At 45.5% G+C, this 20,166-nt stretch overlaps 1 protein-coding gene across 1 annotated transcript in view; it reads right to left on the bottom strand.

Moving 5' to 3' along the window:
- Positions 1–19,523, bottom strand: part of LOC117510628 (netrin receptor UNC5C-like) — a 962,031-nt gene extending 942,508 nt beyond the window's left edge. Inside the window, 1 exon segment of the mRNA XM_034170417.1 lies at positions 19,105–19,523. Coding sequence (XP_034026308.1) covers positions 19,105–19,165 — 61 coding nt within the window. The 5' untranslated portion in view covers positions 19,166–19,523.
- Positions 19,524–20,166: the final 643 nt, after the last annotated feature.

Raw genomic sequence — 20,166 nt, 5'->3', positions numbered from 1 at the left:
AGCAGTGCAAGACAAAACGTGCATGCACACACATGCATACGCACACCACATGGGTTCTCAGAACATTCCCAGAGCTGGTAACAGCACAGGGCTTTGACAGCAAAAAATGTGAGCGGGTGAGTGAGAGGGTCCATCCAGCCCAGCCAACTTGTGTACGTTATAACTCCAAAACATTACATGCTGTCATATTGTAAATCGTCAAATTAAAAGAACACATCATGAGGCAACTCTAGTATACCAGTTCAACTGATGAAGCCACTTTGTTTTGCCTATGTGATATCTCATAGATGTGTCTGCCCCCTGCTGGTTGGTTAGGGGATGCTGGATGGAGTCTGGAAAATGTCTAATGGTTGTGGCTCAGTTTACATGTAGTTTACCTATCACCTGCTCAGCAGTGGATACAACGTGTATGCAATGTTGCGCTCCGCCCTTTATGTGAGGGAGAAACACAATGCTCCATATGTGGGCAAAAATGCAAAATATTCAACAAAACGGGAAATACAAACCAGAATGTGGCTGGGGATGATGTCACAACTATTCATCAGTACTACAAATTACTGATGGGAAACTGGAAATGCTGCTTCAGACCGTGTCCAAACCTTTGCAGCGTCCATGTTTAGAAACATTGCTCCACAGTCCCGTGCTGTGCTGAACGGGGCTGCGTTATGTCACCAACCATTTTGAAACAAATGTTTCTAAATTTTCAAGGCTGCAGTCAGCACAATGTTGGTACATGTGTGATGGAGGCAAATTGGAGCACTGTGCATATGTTGTCAGAAAAACTCACTCCCCAATGCAAAAAGATGCTCTCGCAACAGAACCCAGAGGTTTTACCATCATGGCTTGAGGACCTGCCTCCCATCTGGGAGATCGTGAGTTCACACCCAGAGAGGTGAAACACAATGCAACGCAGTGATTAAACGTGCAATAGCATGCACGGTACTTGTTCATAGAAGGTCAAACTGAAGATGTCATAGCACTGCTGTCAGTGCACCTTAACACATCTGACACACAAAAAAGTGCACATTTAATGGAAACTATGCCTGTGGAAAACTAAAACGTTTAATTTGGCTTCTCCTATGGGTGGGCGATATGAATTAAAATTAATATTACAATATTTGGCACCTTTTAGATAGTGGTAGCATTATATGAGGGTTTTGGCTTTGCACTTCATGACTAGGGATGGATATTGATAAGATTTTATTGATATCTGTTGTGTGGGCCGCTGAAGAGGAGGTACTGCTGGCCCACCACCACCAGAGGGCGCCCTGTCTGGAGTGCGGGCTCCAGGCATCAGAGGGCGCTGCCGCCTCACAGGAGCAGCCGGGGTGACAGCTGTCACTTATCACCTACAACAGCTGTCACCAATCATCTGATCAGCAGTGGTATATCAGCAGGACGACATCTCCACCTCTTTGCCGAGATATCGCTCTACCGAGGAGGTAACGTTCTCAGCTGACTGTGAATATCTGTTGCTTGTGTGTGTTGGACAGCAGATATTCTGTTTCTTTTTTCGACGAGAGGTGGAGGTGGTTTTCCACCATACATGTTGCTGGGCGCAGACGCACCCACATCTAACTGTTTTTGTTCCTCGCCAGCAGTACCAGATCCGACAAGCGGAGGCAGTGGCCACCTGGGAGTTCGGGACTTGGCGGCTCCAGTATTCCCGGGGTTCGGTGGCGGAGGAAATCGCGTGGTTCCGGTTCTGCTTTGTCTCTTATCTTCGAGCCTGCCCACGCGACACATTTTTGTGAATTGACTATTATTGTAATCTGCTGTGTTTGTTGTGCTCATTCACAACAGTAAAGTGTTGTTATTTGACTTCCTCCATTGTCCGTTCATTTGCGCCCCCTGTTGTGGGTCCGTGTCACTACACTTTCCCAACAGGATATCTCGGCCAGCATCATGGACTCCGAGGGGCGTCACCCGGCTGTTGAACGACCAATGGGAGAGCAGGGAGCGCAGGCTTCTGCAGGAGACGTGATTGGTGAGCTGCAGCACATTCTCACCGCCTTTACGGCTCGGTTGGATCAAATGACTGAGCAAAACATCCTCCTGAACCGCAGGGTGGAGGCTCTCTCCGCACAGATGGCGGCGAGCGCTCAGGGCGCTGCTGCAGCTCGTCCTCCTGCCGACCCTGTGCAGGATATAAACGTTCCAGTGGTGGTTCAACAACCCCTCCCACCATCCCCTGAAGCATACATAAGCCCTCCTGAGCCGTACGGAGGTTGTGTGGAGACGTGCGCGGATTTTCTTATGCAGTGTTCGCTCGTCTTCGCACAACGTCCCGTCATGTATGCGTCAGATGCTAGTAAAATAGCTTATGTGATTGCTCTGCTTCGGGGTAAAGCACCGCCTGGGCTACAGTGCTCTGGGAACAGAACTCACGGTTGTTATCAGCATACACTGGGTTTGTGGGGGAGTTCAGAACAGTGTTCGATCACCCTAACAGAGGAGAGACCGCTTCAACCGTGCTGCTGTCAATGAGACAGGGACGTGAGAGCGCAGCCGCTTATGCAGTCAACTTCCGCATCGCGGCTGCGAGGTCCGGCTGGAATAACGTTGCGCTCCGCGCCGCCTTCATAAACGGACTGTCGTTGGTTCTGAAGGAGCAGCTGGTAGCTAAGGAGGAACCGCGGGATTTAGATGGGCTTATCGATCTCGTTATACGGTTAGACAATCGGTTGGAGGAACGCCGTCGGGAGCGAGGCGAAGGACGTGACCGGATACGCGCCGCCCCTCTCCCTTCTGGGTTCGAAAAGGGGCCGCCCTCCCCACGCTCCACAGCTGCAGCGCTTTGTGGGGCAACAGCTCCCCCTGCTGACGTTGTTAGGGAGACGCACAGGGCCAAAATGGGGAGGCTGATCTGTGGAGAGTGTTTTCTCTGTAGCTCAACTGAGCACACACAGAGAAACTGCCCCAAACGGCCAAAACGACAACACTCGCCCTTAGAGACTGGGCTATGGGGGGTCAAAACATTCAAGTGAGACACACACAAATTGCCACACGACTCCCAGTCACAATCCTGAGCGGGGATTTAACCCTTCAAGCCCGAGCACTGGTGGACACGGGGTCAGAAGGGAATCTGCTAGACAGCAGATGGGCAAGGGAGGTAGGGCTCCCTCTGGTGGCGCTTCCTTCGTCGTTGCAGGTGCGGGCACTAGATGGCACCCTCCTCCCTTTACTCACACACAAGACACCACCAGTAACTCTGGTGGTGCCTGGAAACCACCGGGAGGAGATTGAGTTTTTTGTAACTCCTTCTACCTCCCACGTGATTTTGGGCATCCCATGGATGTTGAAGCACAATCCCCGGATTGATTGGCCGTCTGGGGTGGTGGTTCAGTGGAGCGAAACCTGCCATCGGGGGTGTTTAGGATCCTCGGTTCCTCCCGGTTCACAGGCTAAGGAGGAGGTCAAAGTCCCTCCCAATCTGACGGCAGTGCCAGTTGAGTACCACGATCTTGCTGACGTCTTCAGTAAGGATCTGGCACTCACCCTTCCCCCGCACCGTCCGTACGATTGTGCCATTGATTTGGTTCCAGGCGCTGAGTTCCCGTCCAGCAGGCTGTACAACCTCTCACGACCTGAGCGCGAATCAATGGAGACCTACATCCGGGACTCATTAGCTACCGGGCTGATCCGGAACTCCACCTCCCCGATGGGGGCAGGTTTCTTTTTTGTGGGCAAGAAAGATGGCGGACTTCGTCCATGTATTGATTACAGGGGGCTGAATGAGATTACGGTTCGCAACCGATACCCGTTGCCATTGTTAGATTCCGTGTTCACCCCCCTGCATGGAGCCAAAATCTTTACTAAGCTGGATCTTAGAAATGGGTATCACCTGGTTCGGATCCGGAAGGGAGACGAATGGAAGACGGCATTTAACACCCCATTAGGTCACTTTGAGTACCTGGTCATGCCGTTCGGCCTCACCAACGCCCCCGCGACGTTCCAAGCCTTGGTTAACGATGTCTTGCGGGACTTCCTGCACCGATTCGTCTTCGTATATCTGGACGATATTCTCATCTTTTCTCCGGATCCTGAGACCCATGTCCAGCATGTACGTCAGGTCCTGCAGCGGTTGTTAGAGAACCGACTGTTTGTGAAGGGCGAGAAGTGCGAGTTTCACCGCACGTCTTTGTCCTTCCTGGGGTTTATCATCTCCTCTAACTCCGTCGCCCCTGATCCGGCCAAGGTTGCGGCGGTGAGAGATTGGCCCCAACCAACAAGCCGTAGGAAGCTGCAACAGTTCCTTGGCTTCGCTAATTTCTATAGGAGGTTCATAAGGCTACAGTCAGGTAGTTAGCCCCCTGACAGCCCTGACCTCTCCAAAAGTCCCCTTCACCTGGTCGGATCGGTGCGAAGCCGCGTTCAAGGAGTTGAAACGACGGTTCTCTACTGCGCCAATTTTGGTGCAGCCCGACCCTTGCCGCCAGTTCATGGTTGAGGTGGACGCCTCTGACTCAGGGATAGGAACCGTGCTGTCCCAGAGCGGAGAGACCGATAAGGTACTCCACCCGTGTGCCTACTTTTCACGCAGGTTGACCCCGGCTGAACGGAACTATGACGTCGGCAATCGAGAACTCCTTGCGGTGAAAGAGGCTCTTGAAGAGTGGAGACATCTCTTGGAGGGAACGTCCGTGCCATTCACGGTTTTCACTGACCACCGGAACCTGGAGTATATCAGGACCGCCAAGCGGCTGAATCCCAGGCAAGCCCGCTGGTCACTGTTCTTCGGCCGTTTTGACTTCCGGATCACCTACCGCCCCGGGACCAAAAACCAGAGATCGGATGCCTTGTCCCGGGTGCATGAAGACGAAGTCAAAACGGAGTTGTCGGATCCACCGGAACCTATCATCCCGGAGTCCGCTATCGTGGCCACCCTCACCTGGGACATAGAGAAAACCGTCCGGGAGGCCCTGGCACGGAGCCTGGATCCCGGAACTTGGCCGAAGAACAGACTTTATGTCCCACCAGAGGCCAGGGCTGCAGTCCTGGACTTCTGTCACGGCTCCAAGTTCTCCTGTCATCCAGGGGTGCGTAGGACCGTGGCAGTTGTCCGGCAGCGCTTCTGGTGGGCGTCCCTGGAGGCCGACGTCCGGGATATATCCAGGCCTGCACCACCTGCGCCAGGGGCAAGGCTGACCACCGCAGGGCATCGGGACTGCTCCAGCCGCTGCCTGTGCCTCATCGCCCCTGGTCCCACATCGGCCTGGATTTTGTCACGGGCCTCCCGCCCGTCCCCAGGGCAACACCACCATCCTCACGATAGTGGACCGATTCTCCAAGGCGGCCCACTTCGTGGCCCTCCCGAAGCTCCCGACTGCCCAGGAGACAGCGAACCTCCTGGTCCACCACATCGTCTGGCTGCCTGGGATTCCAACGACATCGTCTTCGATCGCGGTCCCCAGTTCTCCTCGCAAGTCTGGAGGAGCTTATGCCGGGAACTGGGGGCCACGGTGAGTCTCTCGTCCGGGTATCATCCTCAGACCAACGGGCAAGCAGAACGGGTAAATCAGGAGGTGGAACAGGCCTTGCGCTGCGTGACGGCCGCGCACCCGGCGGCCTGGAGTACCCATTTGGCCTGGATCGAGTATGCCCATAACAGCCAGGTGTCTGCAGCCACCGGCCTCTCCCCTTTTGAGGTGTGTCTGGGGTATCAGCCCCCGTTGTTTCCGGTGGTTGAGGGAGAGGTCGGTGTGCCCTTGGTCCAGGCCCACCTGCGTAAGTGCCGTCGGGTGTGGCGCGCCACCCGTTCTGCTTTGCTAAAGGCCCGGACGAGGGCAAAAGCCCATGCAGACCGTCGGCGGACCCCGGCCCCTGCGTATCGGCCAGGGCAGGAGGTGTGGTTGTACACAAAGGACATTCCCCTCAAAGTGGACTCCCCCAAACTACAGGACCGTTACATCGGCCCCTTCAAAATCCTTAAGGTCATCAGTCCAGCCGCAGTGAGGCTTCAGCTTCCGGCCTCACTGCGGATCCATCCTGTTTTCCATGTGTCCCGGATAAAGCCGCATCACACCTCACCCCTCTGTGCTCCGGGTCCGGCGCCGCCTCCTGCCCGGATCATCGATGGCGAGCCGGCTTGGACTGTGCGCCGGCTCTTGGATGTCCGTAGGATGGGCCGGGGCTTCCAGTATTTGGTGGACTAGGAGGGGTACGGACCCAAAGAACGCTCCTGGGTGAAGAGGAGTTTCATCCTGGACCCGGCCCTCCTGGCCGATTTCTACCACCGCCACCCGGACAAGCCTGGTCGGGTGCCAGGAGGCGCCCGTTGAGGGGGGGGTCCTGTTGTGTGGGCCGCTGAAGAGGAGGTACTGCTGGCCCACCACCACCAGAGGGCGCCCTGTCTGGAGTGCGGGCTCCAGGCATCAGAGGGCGCTGCCGCCTCACAGGAGCAGCCGGGGTGACAGCTGTCACTTATCACCTACAACAGCTGTCACCAATCATCTGATCAGCAGTGGTATATCAGCAGGACGACATCTCCACCTCTTTGCCGAGATATCGCTCTACCGAGGACGGTAACGTTCTCAGCTGACTGTGAATATCTGTTGCTTGTGTGTGTTGGACAGCAGATATTCTGTTTCTTTTTTCGACGAGAGGTGGAGGTGGTTTTCCACCATACGTGTTGCTGGGTGCAGACGCACCCACATCTAACTGTTTTTGTTCCTCGCCAGCAGTACCAGATCCGACAAGCGGAGGCAGTGGCCACCTGCGAGTTCGGGACTTGGCGGCTCCAGTATTCCCGGGGTTCGGTGGCGGAGGAAATCGTGTGGTTCGGTTCTGCTTTGGACAGACGTCTCTTATCTTCGAGCCTGCCCACGCGACACATTTTTGTGAATTGACTATTATTGTAATCTGCTGTGTTTGTTGTGCTCATTCACAACAGTAAAGTGTTGTTATTTGACTTCCTCCATTGTCCGTTCATTTGCGCCCCCTGTTGTGGGTCCGTGTCACTACACTTTCCCAACAGATATCGATGCCATTATCAATTCCGCTTATCGAGCCAATTCCTTATCGATTCCTTTATCGATACCGCTTGTGAATTTTCTGTGTATGAAAAGTAGGCTTTACAGGTTTTCTATGTCAACTTCATTTTAAATTGGTCACTGGCGTTGATCTCTGGACATAAATAAAAACAAAATCTGTACTTTTTGTTAAAAGCATTTCCTTTCAGACATTTTGGCATGAATGTCTCTCCGTACCTCTCAGCTGAGTTCAGCTGGCTGTTGCACGTCAACTTAGCACGTCTCATTTTGGGAATAAAAAAACATTTTGATCGATTGCAGTTTGTTTGTATTACAACGTTTGAAAGAGGGTGTCCATTTGATATAAATGGTGTTTTGCTTTGAAGTTATTAATTCCAACTGGACTCTATCATTCTAACTTGACTCGGCAGAGAGCCGCGCAGCGTTTGGAGCTGTGTGAACAGAACGGAGGACGATTCTCATTTCTTTCTCACAACAAGACAGGAGTCCCAGTTAGTGATGTTAATCTGCACAAAAGTGACTCACAATTGACATATTCAGGGATGAAAGTGGTAACAAAAAAAGCTGAAACACAAAATTATCCCCAACACCACCCACATGAAAATGTTTGAATTAGAAGCTCTGAAATGCAATCTGGGACTATTCCAGACAATAAATTGCAGTGAGTGCAGCATCCATTTTGGTGAGAAAAACCCAACTTTCCTTATTCAAATTCATTCCAGTAGTGTTGTGCCCTTACTAGGATGCAGCAGTTTTCTAGCTTTGCAGATAGTTCTGGAGGAAATCACTAAAGAAATGAACAAATTGAAAACATGGTTTGACAGAAACAAACTGTCATTAAACAAATAAAACAGGGATGAAGTGGAGGTGTAAGAGTCACTAGGTGTTCACAGGAAACAGTTATTTCTATATTTTTTTATTTATTTATGTTCATTGTTAGTTGGTTTTACCTTTTCTGTTGTGTTTTGTTTCATCAGATTCTTTTTGTCTCTTTCTCTAAAATTGTATTGTAGCATTATTAGTTATTATGATTTATTATTGCTATTATTGTTGTTGTTGCTATTACTATTAATATATGAATAAAAATAAATTTAAAAAAATACAATTTGACGCTTTTACGGCAACAAACGCTGAGCCATTAATTATTATACACAAAACAAATGCACACAAACGTGCTGAGATGTGAACAGCTTAATGCTAACTTTAACATTGAAAACCCATAGACATGCTAACGCGTTAGCATCGGTCCCGTTTTTAAGTTACAAAATACATCTATCAACTGTTTCAGATGACTATAACAGGTCGGTTTAACATAAAAAAGGTAAATATTACTCACAGACATATGCTCTTTAGGGTTTTAGCAGGGAAAAATTAAGATAAAGTGAAATAAAACAATGAACCAATGAAGCACTGCTTTGATCTGTGAATCAATGCTTTGATTGGTTCAAGGTTCACACTGCCGCACAATTCGTTGTGCCAATGTCACCCGCTGTGTTCCGCTGGATCCTGCGCTTTGTGCCGCTGGGCACTGCGTTTTAAGTATAAAGTAATTATTTTGAAGATGAATAATTTGCTCTCAGAGTTTGGCTAATGAAAACACTTCTAATCACTTCCAGAATCAGAGGAAGTTTCTACAGCTTGTTTTCTCTCTCTCATGTGCTTCACGATGTGGAGAACGCATTTGAAATTGTCTAAAAGGTAATTATTTATAATATTTATATTGTAATGGATTGGTAAAACAGTTGCATTTTCATTCCTTCTTATGAGTATCTGTATAATTATGTTTATTATAGATATAGTCATCATGCTAGGTTGCCATGAGCCAGGGAAGACATCGGTGGAGACATGACCAGGTATTGACAGCTTTGGCCCACATTCTGGAGAGCAAAAGGAAGAAGGTCACAAAGACACTGGCCAGTCTTCATCAACTTTGTCAAAGTGGAGAACATGCCTTAGCTAAGCAACAGCCGAGAGGTGGAATTTTGAGCATGGCAGAGGATTGGCAGCTGAGGGTTTACCTTGGAAAGAAGCTTGTATTTCCATCAATAGTAGAGACAACCCTTCAACCAGATGCCCTGCTATTCTCAGAGAGTACAAGGAAACTACTCCTCATTGAGTTAACAGTAACATGGGGAGACCCAATGCCAAGAAGCCATGAGGGGAAGCTTGCAAGTATTGAAGAGCTGTTGGAAGACTGTAGACATCAAGGCCTGGCGAACATGGAACCTTCCCTGTTTGAAGTAGGAGAACGTGGTTTCCTGCTGGAAGACGATGGCAGCCCTTGGAATAAAAGGAAGAGACAGGAAAAGAGCCATAAACACCATGGCTCAAGCAGCAGAGAGAGCATCTAGTTGGCTCTGGCTGCGAAGGAACGATAGTCGCTGGAAGCTTGACCATCGAGAGTAGAAGATTGATCACCTTCTGCTGTCTCGCCATCCCGAGGATGTTCCGGGTTAAGGGATGAAGATAGATGGATGGACCCGGCTGATGACTCGACAGCTCAGCAGCAGTGACATCTTGGCTGTCTGTAATAACATCTCTTCATAGTCGTTCAGATGAACTGTGCTGTGGTGCGTTGCGCTGACGCAATGACTCGCATTGTCATGCCGAGTGATAGCTAACACTGGTGTACCACCCACCCTAGCTTCTATAACATTTTCTACAACCAATCCCATATGTATCCTCGTATGTTGAATGGACACGTCTTCTGCCTGATGTACTTCCTGATACAACACCAAATGTGTAGAGTAAGGTAATGTACAGTGCCTTGAACAGGGCAATGTGTCATTGGGAGGCAAACATGCTAAACACTAGCACCAATAATAATACCAACAATAAAAATAATAATCAAAAACTGCAGTCAGAATGCATTTGGAATCTTGTCTCCAAGGTAATTATTTATAATATATAATTTGTAATGGATTGGAAAAACTGTTGCATTTTTATTCCTTCTCATGAGTTAGATAATGTATCTGTAAAGTTATGTTTATTATAGATGTAACATCTCATCATAATTGTTCAGATGCGCTGCGCACAATGATACATATTTACCTGCAGTGACACACAGTGTTTTTGAATAGGTTGCGCAATGTTCACGACTAGTTCATGAAATTAATGCATGCCAGAAGCTTTGAACATTTAAAAAAAATTGCGCACTGGCATCTACCTGGCGCATTTTACATACCGTTTACAACAGTTTAAGGTGGCATCCCACATTGCAGACCTTTGTAGAGTGATATTGACACCATTTATTCCAAATCAAATGTAAGGGGACTGACCTAATGGCTTTTTAATAGGCCAAAAGGCTCAAGAGCAGGGCAGAGTTAGCACGCTGACATATGCACATAAAGTGGAATGAGACGATCTCAGCTAACATGCTGCTCTCGTTTTATGTGCACATGTTGGTGTGAGCACGTCTGTATCTGTGCACTTTTCACAGCTTTCTTTTAAACAGCCCAAGACGGATGGGGGGAGTTCAATATGTGACATTCAATAAGCCCTCAATGTAAATTTCTAAAAAAACCAAAAAAAACAAAACAAAACAAAAATGTTTTCTTCTTGGTTAGCAAAAGACAAAATTAAAATAATGTGGGAATCTGTGATTTTGTTTTTAAGATTTCTCAAAAAGACAACTGTATAAAATTTTGAGAGATGCAGTAGATGCAGAATCATTTTTAACGCATATTTGAGATGTTCATGTTACATTAGTGAAACAGCGCCCCCACCTGCATTTGAAGTTAGTCCAGTTCATTTTTGGTATTTACACCATGTCATTTGAAGCTTTATAGAAATAAAGTTATTTTTATTCTTGTTACACTCTCACCAGACATTGTACACATCTCTGTCCTTTTGAAAAAGCATTTGAAGTTATAAACTCAAGTCTGTTTTGTTTTCATTTTTCCTTTTTAAAATGACATGATTTTGACAAAAGGCTATTTTTTCATAGTACTGCTTATATTCCAATTTAATACAACAATGGACACCTTGTTTTCATTCAGGGCCACAGGCAAAATGTATGTGTTTTCTCTGTTAAGTTCTTTTTAAAAACTGAACGCAAAGTGATATTTATCTTTATTTTTTCTGATAAAAAAAATGATATGATCCAGGAATAAAAGCTGTTAGTGGATTTTGTGATCCATTACACACCTACAACACAATACTATATACTTATATGTCCTGTGAGTTGACCTGTCATTGTTAAAATTAAATTCAACTCATCTTCAAATCAGTTATTGCATGTTTTAAAGTAAACTGAAGTAGAAGAGAAGGCAAAAATCAAAAGAATCCGTCTTCTTTAAATGTGTACTGACAACATAAAGCCTAAAAGCACTTTCACACATAAAACCATAAAAACAGCAAATCCACACATGTAAGTAATAAAATGGTGTCAAAAGTTCCTTTTGAGTTTGCACAGAAGTAAATCCTTTTCCTTGAAAAGAAGTGAAGCCAGCAGCAATGTACAGACACATACACAAAGCCCACTCCCACACGCTTAGGTCAGTGTGGGTTTGTGTGTTTTCCTCATTCAATAGAACAACTAATGGAGTGTCTGTGCACACAAAGAAGCAACTTCAGAGACACGAGTTAAGTAGTTGAGAACAGAGAATAACAATCACATCTGCACCGGAACAGAGCTGCAGCTTAAACTAGGACAGAGAGGCGAAGTCGGTAAAAAAATAAATACAATAAAGCTGCACTGGTTGAACGTGCAGTCATTTTGTAGTCTTATATGCCTGAAGAGCAACAACGGCTTTCGTTTCCAATTATCAGATTTCTCTACCAAAGCCAAACTTAGCTGAATGTTAGTGGCAAAGCGTAATTTATCAGAGGTGGATGAAAGCCAGCTCAAATTATATCCGTAAATTGCAGTCTATTGATTTGGCAGTAAACCAACAGAGAATGGTCTTAATGAATATTGGTGGATGTTGCAGCAATGTTTTTCCCCCCACCGGCGATGAGAGAAAGGTGGCAGAAAAATCATGTCCAATTACTGCACTAAACCTGAGGACACTCTGCCATCTTCATACCCACATTGGGTGCATTCTGGGTAGGCAAGGTAGCTAATGTGGCCTTTAAATGGGTTATATTACACACCTTTACAGGAAGATAATGTACTGTAAAGTGAGTAGCTGTCACAAGCATAGATGTGAATGACCAGTTTCTGCAGGTGACTTGGGCATCCTTGTGCTTTTACAGTTTAATTTAGGCCCCATTAAACAAACAAACAAACAATCATTAGTTTATCATACCCGCCCACATGCCAAAATTGGCCCGTATCAATATATTTTTTTTTTGACAAATATCATTGACGGCAGTACAGCTGATGCAAGAACCGGCACATCCGCTACGTAGCAAGTATGCTTTGGCCGAAGATGCCCAAAGTTTACTGAGCTGGGCCTGGTGTCGGTCTGGGAATGGTTCTCCCCCGCTAAAATTTGATCCACCCTACCTTCACTGTGTCTTCACTGCGCATGCGTCTGAGTCTGACTCACCCAAAGCAATCAAACGGAATACCATCAGACGACAAAGTAAAACCTCTTAAATCATTATAAAGTCAGTTTTAAGCAGAAACAAGGCCGTTTTAAGCAGAAAAGGAGGTGATAATCAGTGAATCGTTACCGACGCTGCGAAATGAGGCGCAGCAGCAGTTCGACATACTGCTGTGGTGATCTGATCGGTCCGCCGTCTTTTATGCTGAAATAATGCTGAATTTATGTGTAAATGATTGTTGTACAAAAGCTTCAGATATCTGTCGCTGAGACAGATGATGACTGGAGTGCAGTTTTAACCAGAAACGAGGTGATAATAGGTGAATCACTGCTGACGCTCACAATTGAAGTTGACTAGCACATGAAGGAGGAAATGCCTCCAGCGCCTCGTACACCTGTCGCTACAACCATTCACGCACACAAGCAGCAGAAAGAGAGAGAGTGCCCTGTGAGGGCACATTCGATCTCTCTCGCAGCAGATGTTGAACAAATGAACATGAACATACATACACATATACACATGAACATCTAATACTGCTCATGGAGCACTTAGGAAATGTGTGGCCATTCGCATTGTCAGCACGAAAATAGTGAGCAGGCCACCACTTTCGAGTTGGCTGTGTAATTTGTCTAAGTGCCTCCATGACTGTGGCGTTGCCAAGTACACATTTGGTGTCCCACAGTGTCGGCTCCCCCAACAACATGTGCATGGTGTTTTGCACCACTTCCCCCCCTCCCCTCCCCCAAAAGATGGCATGGGTGTGGTTCGCGCCCCCTCCCCCCGCAAGTGAGGCGCCTCTCATCTGATCACAGAGTGACACCTTGGTCTGTGCACTGAATGGACAGGGGGCATGGGTGGCTGCCAATAGCAGCAGCTGTTGAGATCTCTGGTCCTGGACATCACAGCTGCAGAACACGTACCGTGTTTTCACGGACAGGACCTTACAACTGTCCACCATAACACGCATGTGTGTGCTTGCTGTCCTCACATGGAAATACATAAAAAACATATATCGCTTTTGCGACAGGCTGGAGAGGGCACACAGTGCACACATTGACAGGCTGTTCCAGCTGAAACGGACCGTCAGTTCATGTGGTCACGTCTGTCTGAAAGGACACGTGTGTCCTGTGAGCGGCGTGCTGCAGGTGACAAGCCAGTGGTGCGACAAATACGCCACTTTCAGTCATGTATCAGCAAAAATAAGCCGTAATAAACACCATTTGGTCAGTTATTACAGTGCTTTTTTGCCGTAATTAAAGACGACGAAAATCTCCTCTTCTATACATTGTCTTTTAGGCTTTTTACACTCCCATTATAAGGCAGCAATTGTAGCACAGTGGTAAAGTTTCTGTCTGTTAATTACAGCTTTTGTAAACTGCAGGTTCGAATCCCATAAGAGGCATTTATTTTTTATTTATCCAGGGTTATTTAACCACAGCGTTCTGCATTATGTCCCCTTTTATTTACTGTTTATATCAACCCAGTGATTTTTCACTAATTATACCCCAATATCTACTCTATCAGTGTCTGGTGATTGCAGTAATTATTTATATACCTGGCTGGACAGCTGGACCTAATAACACATAGTGAGAGTGCACTGCTTCACTGATGTCATTTCATGACTGTAAGTCTGTGACCATGGGTCATCTACAAAGGAACAGACGGTTCATACTTATATTGTCCGCTCAGTAAGAGGGATTCAATTAACTGCAGTGTTTTTTTATGGTGTGTGGCTTTTAGTTTTTTCCTCCACAGCAGTGGTGCGATATGGTTTCACACATTCCAGCTGCTCACACTGTGTTCATGCAAGCATACACGAACTGTTGCCAGTGTATCGTGCGTGCCTGTCCGAATGTGCGTCACTCCCGACAGCAGGTGGTATGTTTCATGGTTCCCCATTTCGTTCTTGGTTCATGGATTGTCTTCCTGTTTCTGCGTCTTTCGTATTATGTGTGAAAGGGCCTTCAGAAATTACGCTGCTGACGCTCCGAAATGACGCATGCGCAGTGAAGGCAGGGCGGAGCGATTTTTTGGAGGGGAACGTTCGGTCAGTGACAGCGGTACTTGCCATTTGTTGTCACTGACAAGCACACAGTCAGTTGCTCCATCTCACTCACACACAGAATGGTGTTATCATTCTGCATGCAGTCCACTGACTGTATTCAACATGGAAACACAATTTATTTTTAAAATAGCTGATATTTTCAGTACCTCACTTGGTATGCAGGTGCTGTATATGTCATTTTTCAGGTTTGAAATGACACTGTATGTACCCGATTCTAAGAAAAAAAATTTAAAATAAAAATCCACCCGCCCTCACCAATGTTTTCTAATGTCAAGGATGATAAACTACTGTTTTTTTTTTTTTAATGGAGTCTTATTTTCAAATCATCAAATTACAAATAAATAAATAAAAATAGATCAGGCTAACCAATCAAGAAATTTCTAAAATTATTCCCTTTAAACTCACTGTCAAAAGAATCTGAACAACATGATATAAATAATAACAACGGAATGTACAAGTATTGACACCCTTTAATATAACACAACTAAATTATCGCTTTTACAGACAGTTTTCATTAGACATGTCAGACAACTGAATCATGAACATTCTCAAGTCACTGAATATGTCCTGAATAATCATTTACACTGTATCAATCAATCAGAAACACAAACTGTACAGTACAGCATGGTTTTTCTGTCCAAATATGAAAACCTGTGATTGTGCAAGAAGACTAGTGAGGAAAACCACCGAAACACTCATGACAACTGTGAAGGAGGTTTTGTCTTCTGTGACTGTGACTGAATTGACTATTCAGAGTATAACTTTTGTGTGTTGCGTCACCACTCACAGTTTCATGGGGGAATGGAACAAAGAATGGTTTTGTGATAAAACATCAAATCTAGGGTTTTTGCCTTCTGGAAACAGTCTCTGAAATTTCACTTCTTTTTCAAAAAATGCTTCCCTTATCCACTCTACCAGGGAGCTGTGTGCTGCAATGGTCTTGTCTCTCAGTTCCAGTCTCCTGTGGGTGTGCCAAAAAGAGCAGACTGGGTGTGTCTAAAGGCTGGATTTTCCTTCCATGCAACTGCATGTATGCTTTTCTGGATATCAAATTGACATACAAGCACCTAAAGTGACAGTTATAAACAGTTTTAACAATACAAAAAAAAAAAAAAAGAAAATCTAAAACTGCTTCTATTTTCCAAAGTGGCTGCAGTTTTTTGGTATATTTCATAAACTTGGATATAACATGAAGTTATTGACCAAAGTTAATGGTTTTTCAGTCAAATTGCATGTATTTTAATATATGGATTGCAAATCGTCATCATGTTTCAGTGTGCCTACAAACACTTTTGTGGGATAGTGTGCACATTTCATTAGAAAACATAACATTTAAAAAAGCAAACCACACTTGTCATGGTCTAATATTTAATAGATGCAAGGGTGTGGTGCAAGAAACAACATTTATGTTTCAGCAGTCAGCCACATCTTCTGAATGGGCTATTGGCACTAGTGTTCACTATGGACCCAGCTCTCATGGCTCCAGCAATGACCACACCCTGGAACACTGGGTTGGCGAGCGGAACTAAACGAAAGTAGCATGTTACGATGACTATATGATATAGACATCCACATAAACATGAAATTAAAAAATGTGCATAGGAATTCACAGAAACATGCACAAAATCTCATCTTATTTTTTTGTATCATATGTATCATACGAAATTTTTCCAAAAACTAATTATCATGGCGCAAATGGGAGTGGCCTATACCTGTGGAAAGAGCTCCCTTCAATGATTGCAACAACAGAGCACTAACCAAGCATAAAGTCAAAGGAATTGTCTGTCGACCTCTGAGATTGGATTGTCTCGAGACACAAATCTGGGGAAGGGTACAGAAACATTTCTGCTGCTTTCCCAATGAGCACTAGAGCTGGCCGCCTGTCTAAACCGAGCAATCGGGGGGGGTAAGAGCCTTAGTCAGGGAGGTGACCAAGAACCTGATGGTCACTCTGTCAGAGCTCCAGCATTTGTCTGAGAGGAGAACCTTCCAGAAGGACAATCATCTCTGCAGCAATCCATCAATCAGGCCTGTATGGTAGAGTGACCAAACGGAAGCCATTCTTTAATAAAAGGTACATGGCAGCCCGCCTGCAGTTTGCCTAAAAGCACCTGAAGGACTCTCAAACCATGAGAAACAAAATTCTTTGATCTGATTAGATAAAGATTGAACTCTTTGGTGTGAATGCCAAGCATCATGTTTGGAGGAAACCGGACACCATCCCTACAGTGAAGCATGGTGGTAGCAGAATCATGCTGCACACAGCCAAGATAGGAGTGGCTTCAGGACAACTCTGTGAATGTCCCTGAGTGGACCAGACCTGAATGTGATTCAACGTCTCTGGAGAGATCTGAAAATGGTTGTGCACCAACGCTCCCCATCCAACCTGATGGAGCTTGTGAGGTGGCTGCAAAGAGGAATGGGCAAAACTGTCCAAAGATAGGTGCCCCAAGCTTGTGGCATCATATTCAAGAAGACTTGAGGCTGTAATTGCTGCCAAAGTTGCATCAAAGGTTTCTGAGCTCATCTCAACACCCCCCCCCCCAAAAAAATCACCAGATGTTCTTAATATTTACTGAGGTGTGTGTGTGTATGTGTATGCGTGTGAGGGTGTGTGTGGGTAAGTTATGTGTGAGTGCGAGTATTGTTTATGAGGATGCACAATTTCGTTTTACTGTGCAATGACAATAAAGGTGATTCTGATTAAAGTATTGAGCAAAGGGTGTGAATACTTATATACATGTGATTTCTTAGTTTTTTTATTTTTAATACATTTTCAAAAAAAAATTCTTTAATTTTGTCATTATGGGGTGCTTTTCCACTGGATGTGTGAGCGCAGCTCAACTCTACTCGCTTTTAGTTCCAGGTGCCTCTTTTCCTACTTCTCATTGTTGTACCCCGAACTCATAGATGCCACATGAAGCTGCCATGACATCATCTTCAGCACCACACATTAAAGAAGAAAAACATGACTCACAGTATTCGGGAACAGCTTAGCTTTAGCAGTGCAGTACAGCAGACAACGCTATACTTGCCGAACTAAATCTTAACAATGGCGGGTTTGTTCAGGATGTGTTTTGTCTCCCATCTTATACAAGGAGCAGTGATAGTGATGACTCTCCCCAACCAGTCAGTAATCTATGTGGATTCATGTCACCTTTTGGAATTGCCTCAGCTCACGTTGAATCACAATGGAGGGAACACCAAAAAACAGGACCAAGCAACAGGTTTGGCCCATTAAAAACCTGAAAAGGTGAGCAGAGTGGAGTCGAGAAGGTACCATGCAATAGAGAAGGACCAACATGATTTGTTGTGGGTGAAACAAATTTGGCAAATTAAACCAATCTTCTTCTTGGGGATAAAAAAAAAGATAGTATGTGTTGTTTGATTACCCACAATACTTTTCTGTGTGCCACACACTGCACAAAACCAGCATTCAGCAAGAAGAGAGCCAGAGACCTCTGTGATGTACCAGTTTTATGCCAAAATTTTGCTTTGAGCATAATTTCTGCATGTAACAGAAATGTAGCACTTTGGTGATGTTTAAAATGAAACCCCAACAAATTTAGCTATTAATAATATATAAGATAATTTTGCACAACAAGCCCAATATAAGATGTTTTACAAGGGTACTGAGGGTTCTTTAGTATTAAAGTAACACTAAATTGCAAAGAATATCTGGGTAAGTGCGCCCGTGATGAGGTCAAAATGCAGCCTGGTGAACCGGCTGTTAAATACACCAAAGGTGGCACTTCGGGCTTTTGGGGTGAACATCGACACAGGTTCTCTCCACAACATCACATACTTCGTTTCCACTGCATTTTGACGCCAGAGCTCTCAGCCAGTTGGGACACTTACTATTTCATTTCACCTCTGACCTCCTGCAGCCTGCACAGACACCAGCTGCCGCGCGGCTGCGCGCCATCGGAGCAAATCCCCCAAAAGCCAAATATTACTTTTATGCTTCACTGGCGGCATGTGTTTCGCCACCTCATGGTTTGTTGTGAACCCCGTGTTTTAATCTCGTCTCCTGAATTAATCATAAGGCATTAATGCCGCGACTTCTTCAGATAATTCATTATTCACTAGCGGATTGGTGCGTAATTTGTACGGAGCTGCGCGTCTGAACAATTTTACAGTCGGACCGGTGAAGCGCAGCGTTTGTTTGGCGAATAAGAGTGGAACCGGTCCAGAACTTGGCAGTTTTTCCACCTTATTTTTTATAGAATGTAGGCGAATACACGCGTTTTTTTAAACAGGGGAAATATAAATGAAGCCAAGTTGTAGAAATCGCCATTCAGGAGACTGATTCACAATCCTGTGGTAGTCAGTTAATCTACATCATCTTTTCGTCAATTTTTCCAAATTACTTTGTAAAAAAAAAAAAATAAATAAATAAGCCTGTAAAGTGGCGCAGGTATGCACTTTGCGCATTTTACAGTTCGTGCTGCGCATCTGCTCAGTTTCACACAGCGGAGAAAGTGCTGCACACTTTGACCTCTTTAAAACTAATTCATTCGTATTTGCGCGTTTTGGAGGAGCACGCTCCAGTCTTACCTTGGCCGACTCCTGCCCGCACCAGGAGGAGGAGGAGGAGGATCCCCAGCGTGGCGCACATCCTCAACACTTCTATTCCACGTCTCTGTCCACTTTTACCACGACACGCAAAGCGGAAAACACCAAACTCCTCGCTCCACCGTGTTTTGGATCTCGGAACCCCCCTCTGCCACCTCGTACAGGGATCAGTCACTGCGCACAAACAGTACCCCCCGTCTGTAGTCCACGAGTCCGTGTGACAAAGCGCAGGTGAGGCTTCAAGAAGAGAGAGAGGTGGTGGAAATAAGCACACGCAGTCCCTCCACGCGTGTCAGTGGCACTGCTGCGTGCTCCTTCCCTCTCTCCGTGCGCGCTCTCCTCCACTCGCCCCGTTTACGCAGAGAGAGAAATGCCACCGCCCTCTGGCTACCACGGGAGAATTTTTATTCGCTCCAAAGTACTGCAGTTAGATTTTTCATCCCATCAAAACCAAGAATAAAAATCAGAAAAAGAAACCTGTATCAATAACACACACACACACACACACACACACACATATATATATATATATATATATATATATATATTATTTGAAGTCTATGATATTGCCAGTTTCTCTATGCCCTCCTTTATTACAAACGGGGCTTAAAACATATTTTCATATGGAGACCATTGGAGCGACAGATATTACTGTATATTTTTATACTATATTGGATTTTTTTTTTTTTGTAACTTCTGAGGTACAACGTGGATACAGTTCAGATTTAAAGTTGCACATCTTTCCCTTCTTTCTTGCTCTCTCTCTTTGTTTTGCTCTCACTCTCTTACTGTCGTTCCTTGTATTTTGTGCAGGTGTGTGACAGACCAGGGCCTGGTTCATCAGAGGACTCTGCCCCCTGATGGTCATATCCGGCAGACTCTAGTTTAAGGCTTTTAAAAAAACCTTCATGAGGAAAACAATTATATATATATATATATATATATATATATATATATATATTATATTATATTTATATTTATATATGCTTCCCTTAGGCAGTATTATTAGACGGTATTGCTTAAATTTTCATTGTTACGCAGATG

Source organism: Thalassophryne amazonica, chromosome 5 (assembly GCF_902500255.1).
Source record: "Thalassophryne amazonica chromosome 5, fThaAma1.1, whole genome shotgun sequence".
NCBI lineage: Eukaryota > Metazoa > Chordata > Actinopteri > Batrachoidiformes > Batrachoididae > Thalassophryne > Thalassophryne amazonica.
Note: the sequence above shows the minus strand (reverse complement) of the source record. Positions and strands in the feature narration are given on the sequence as shown.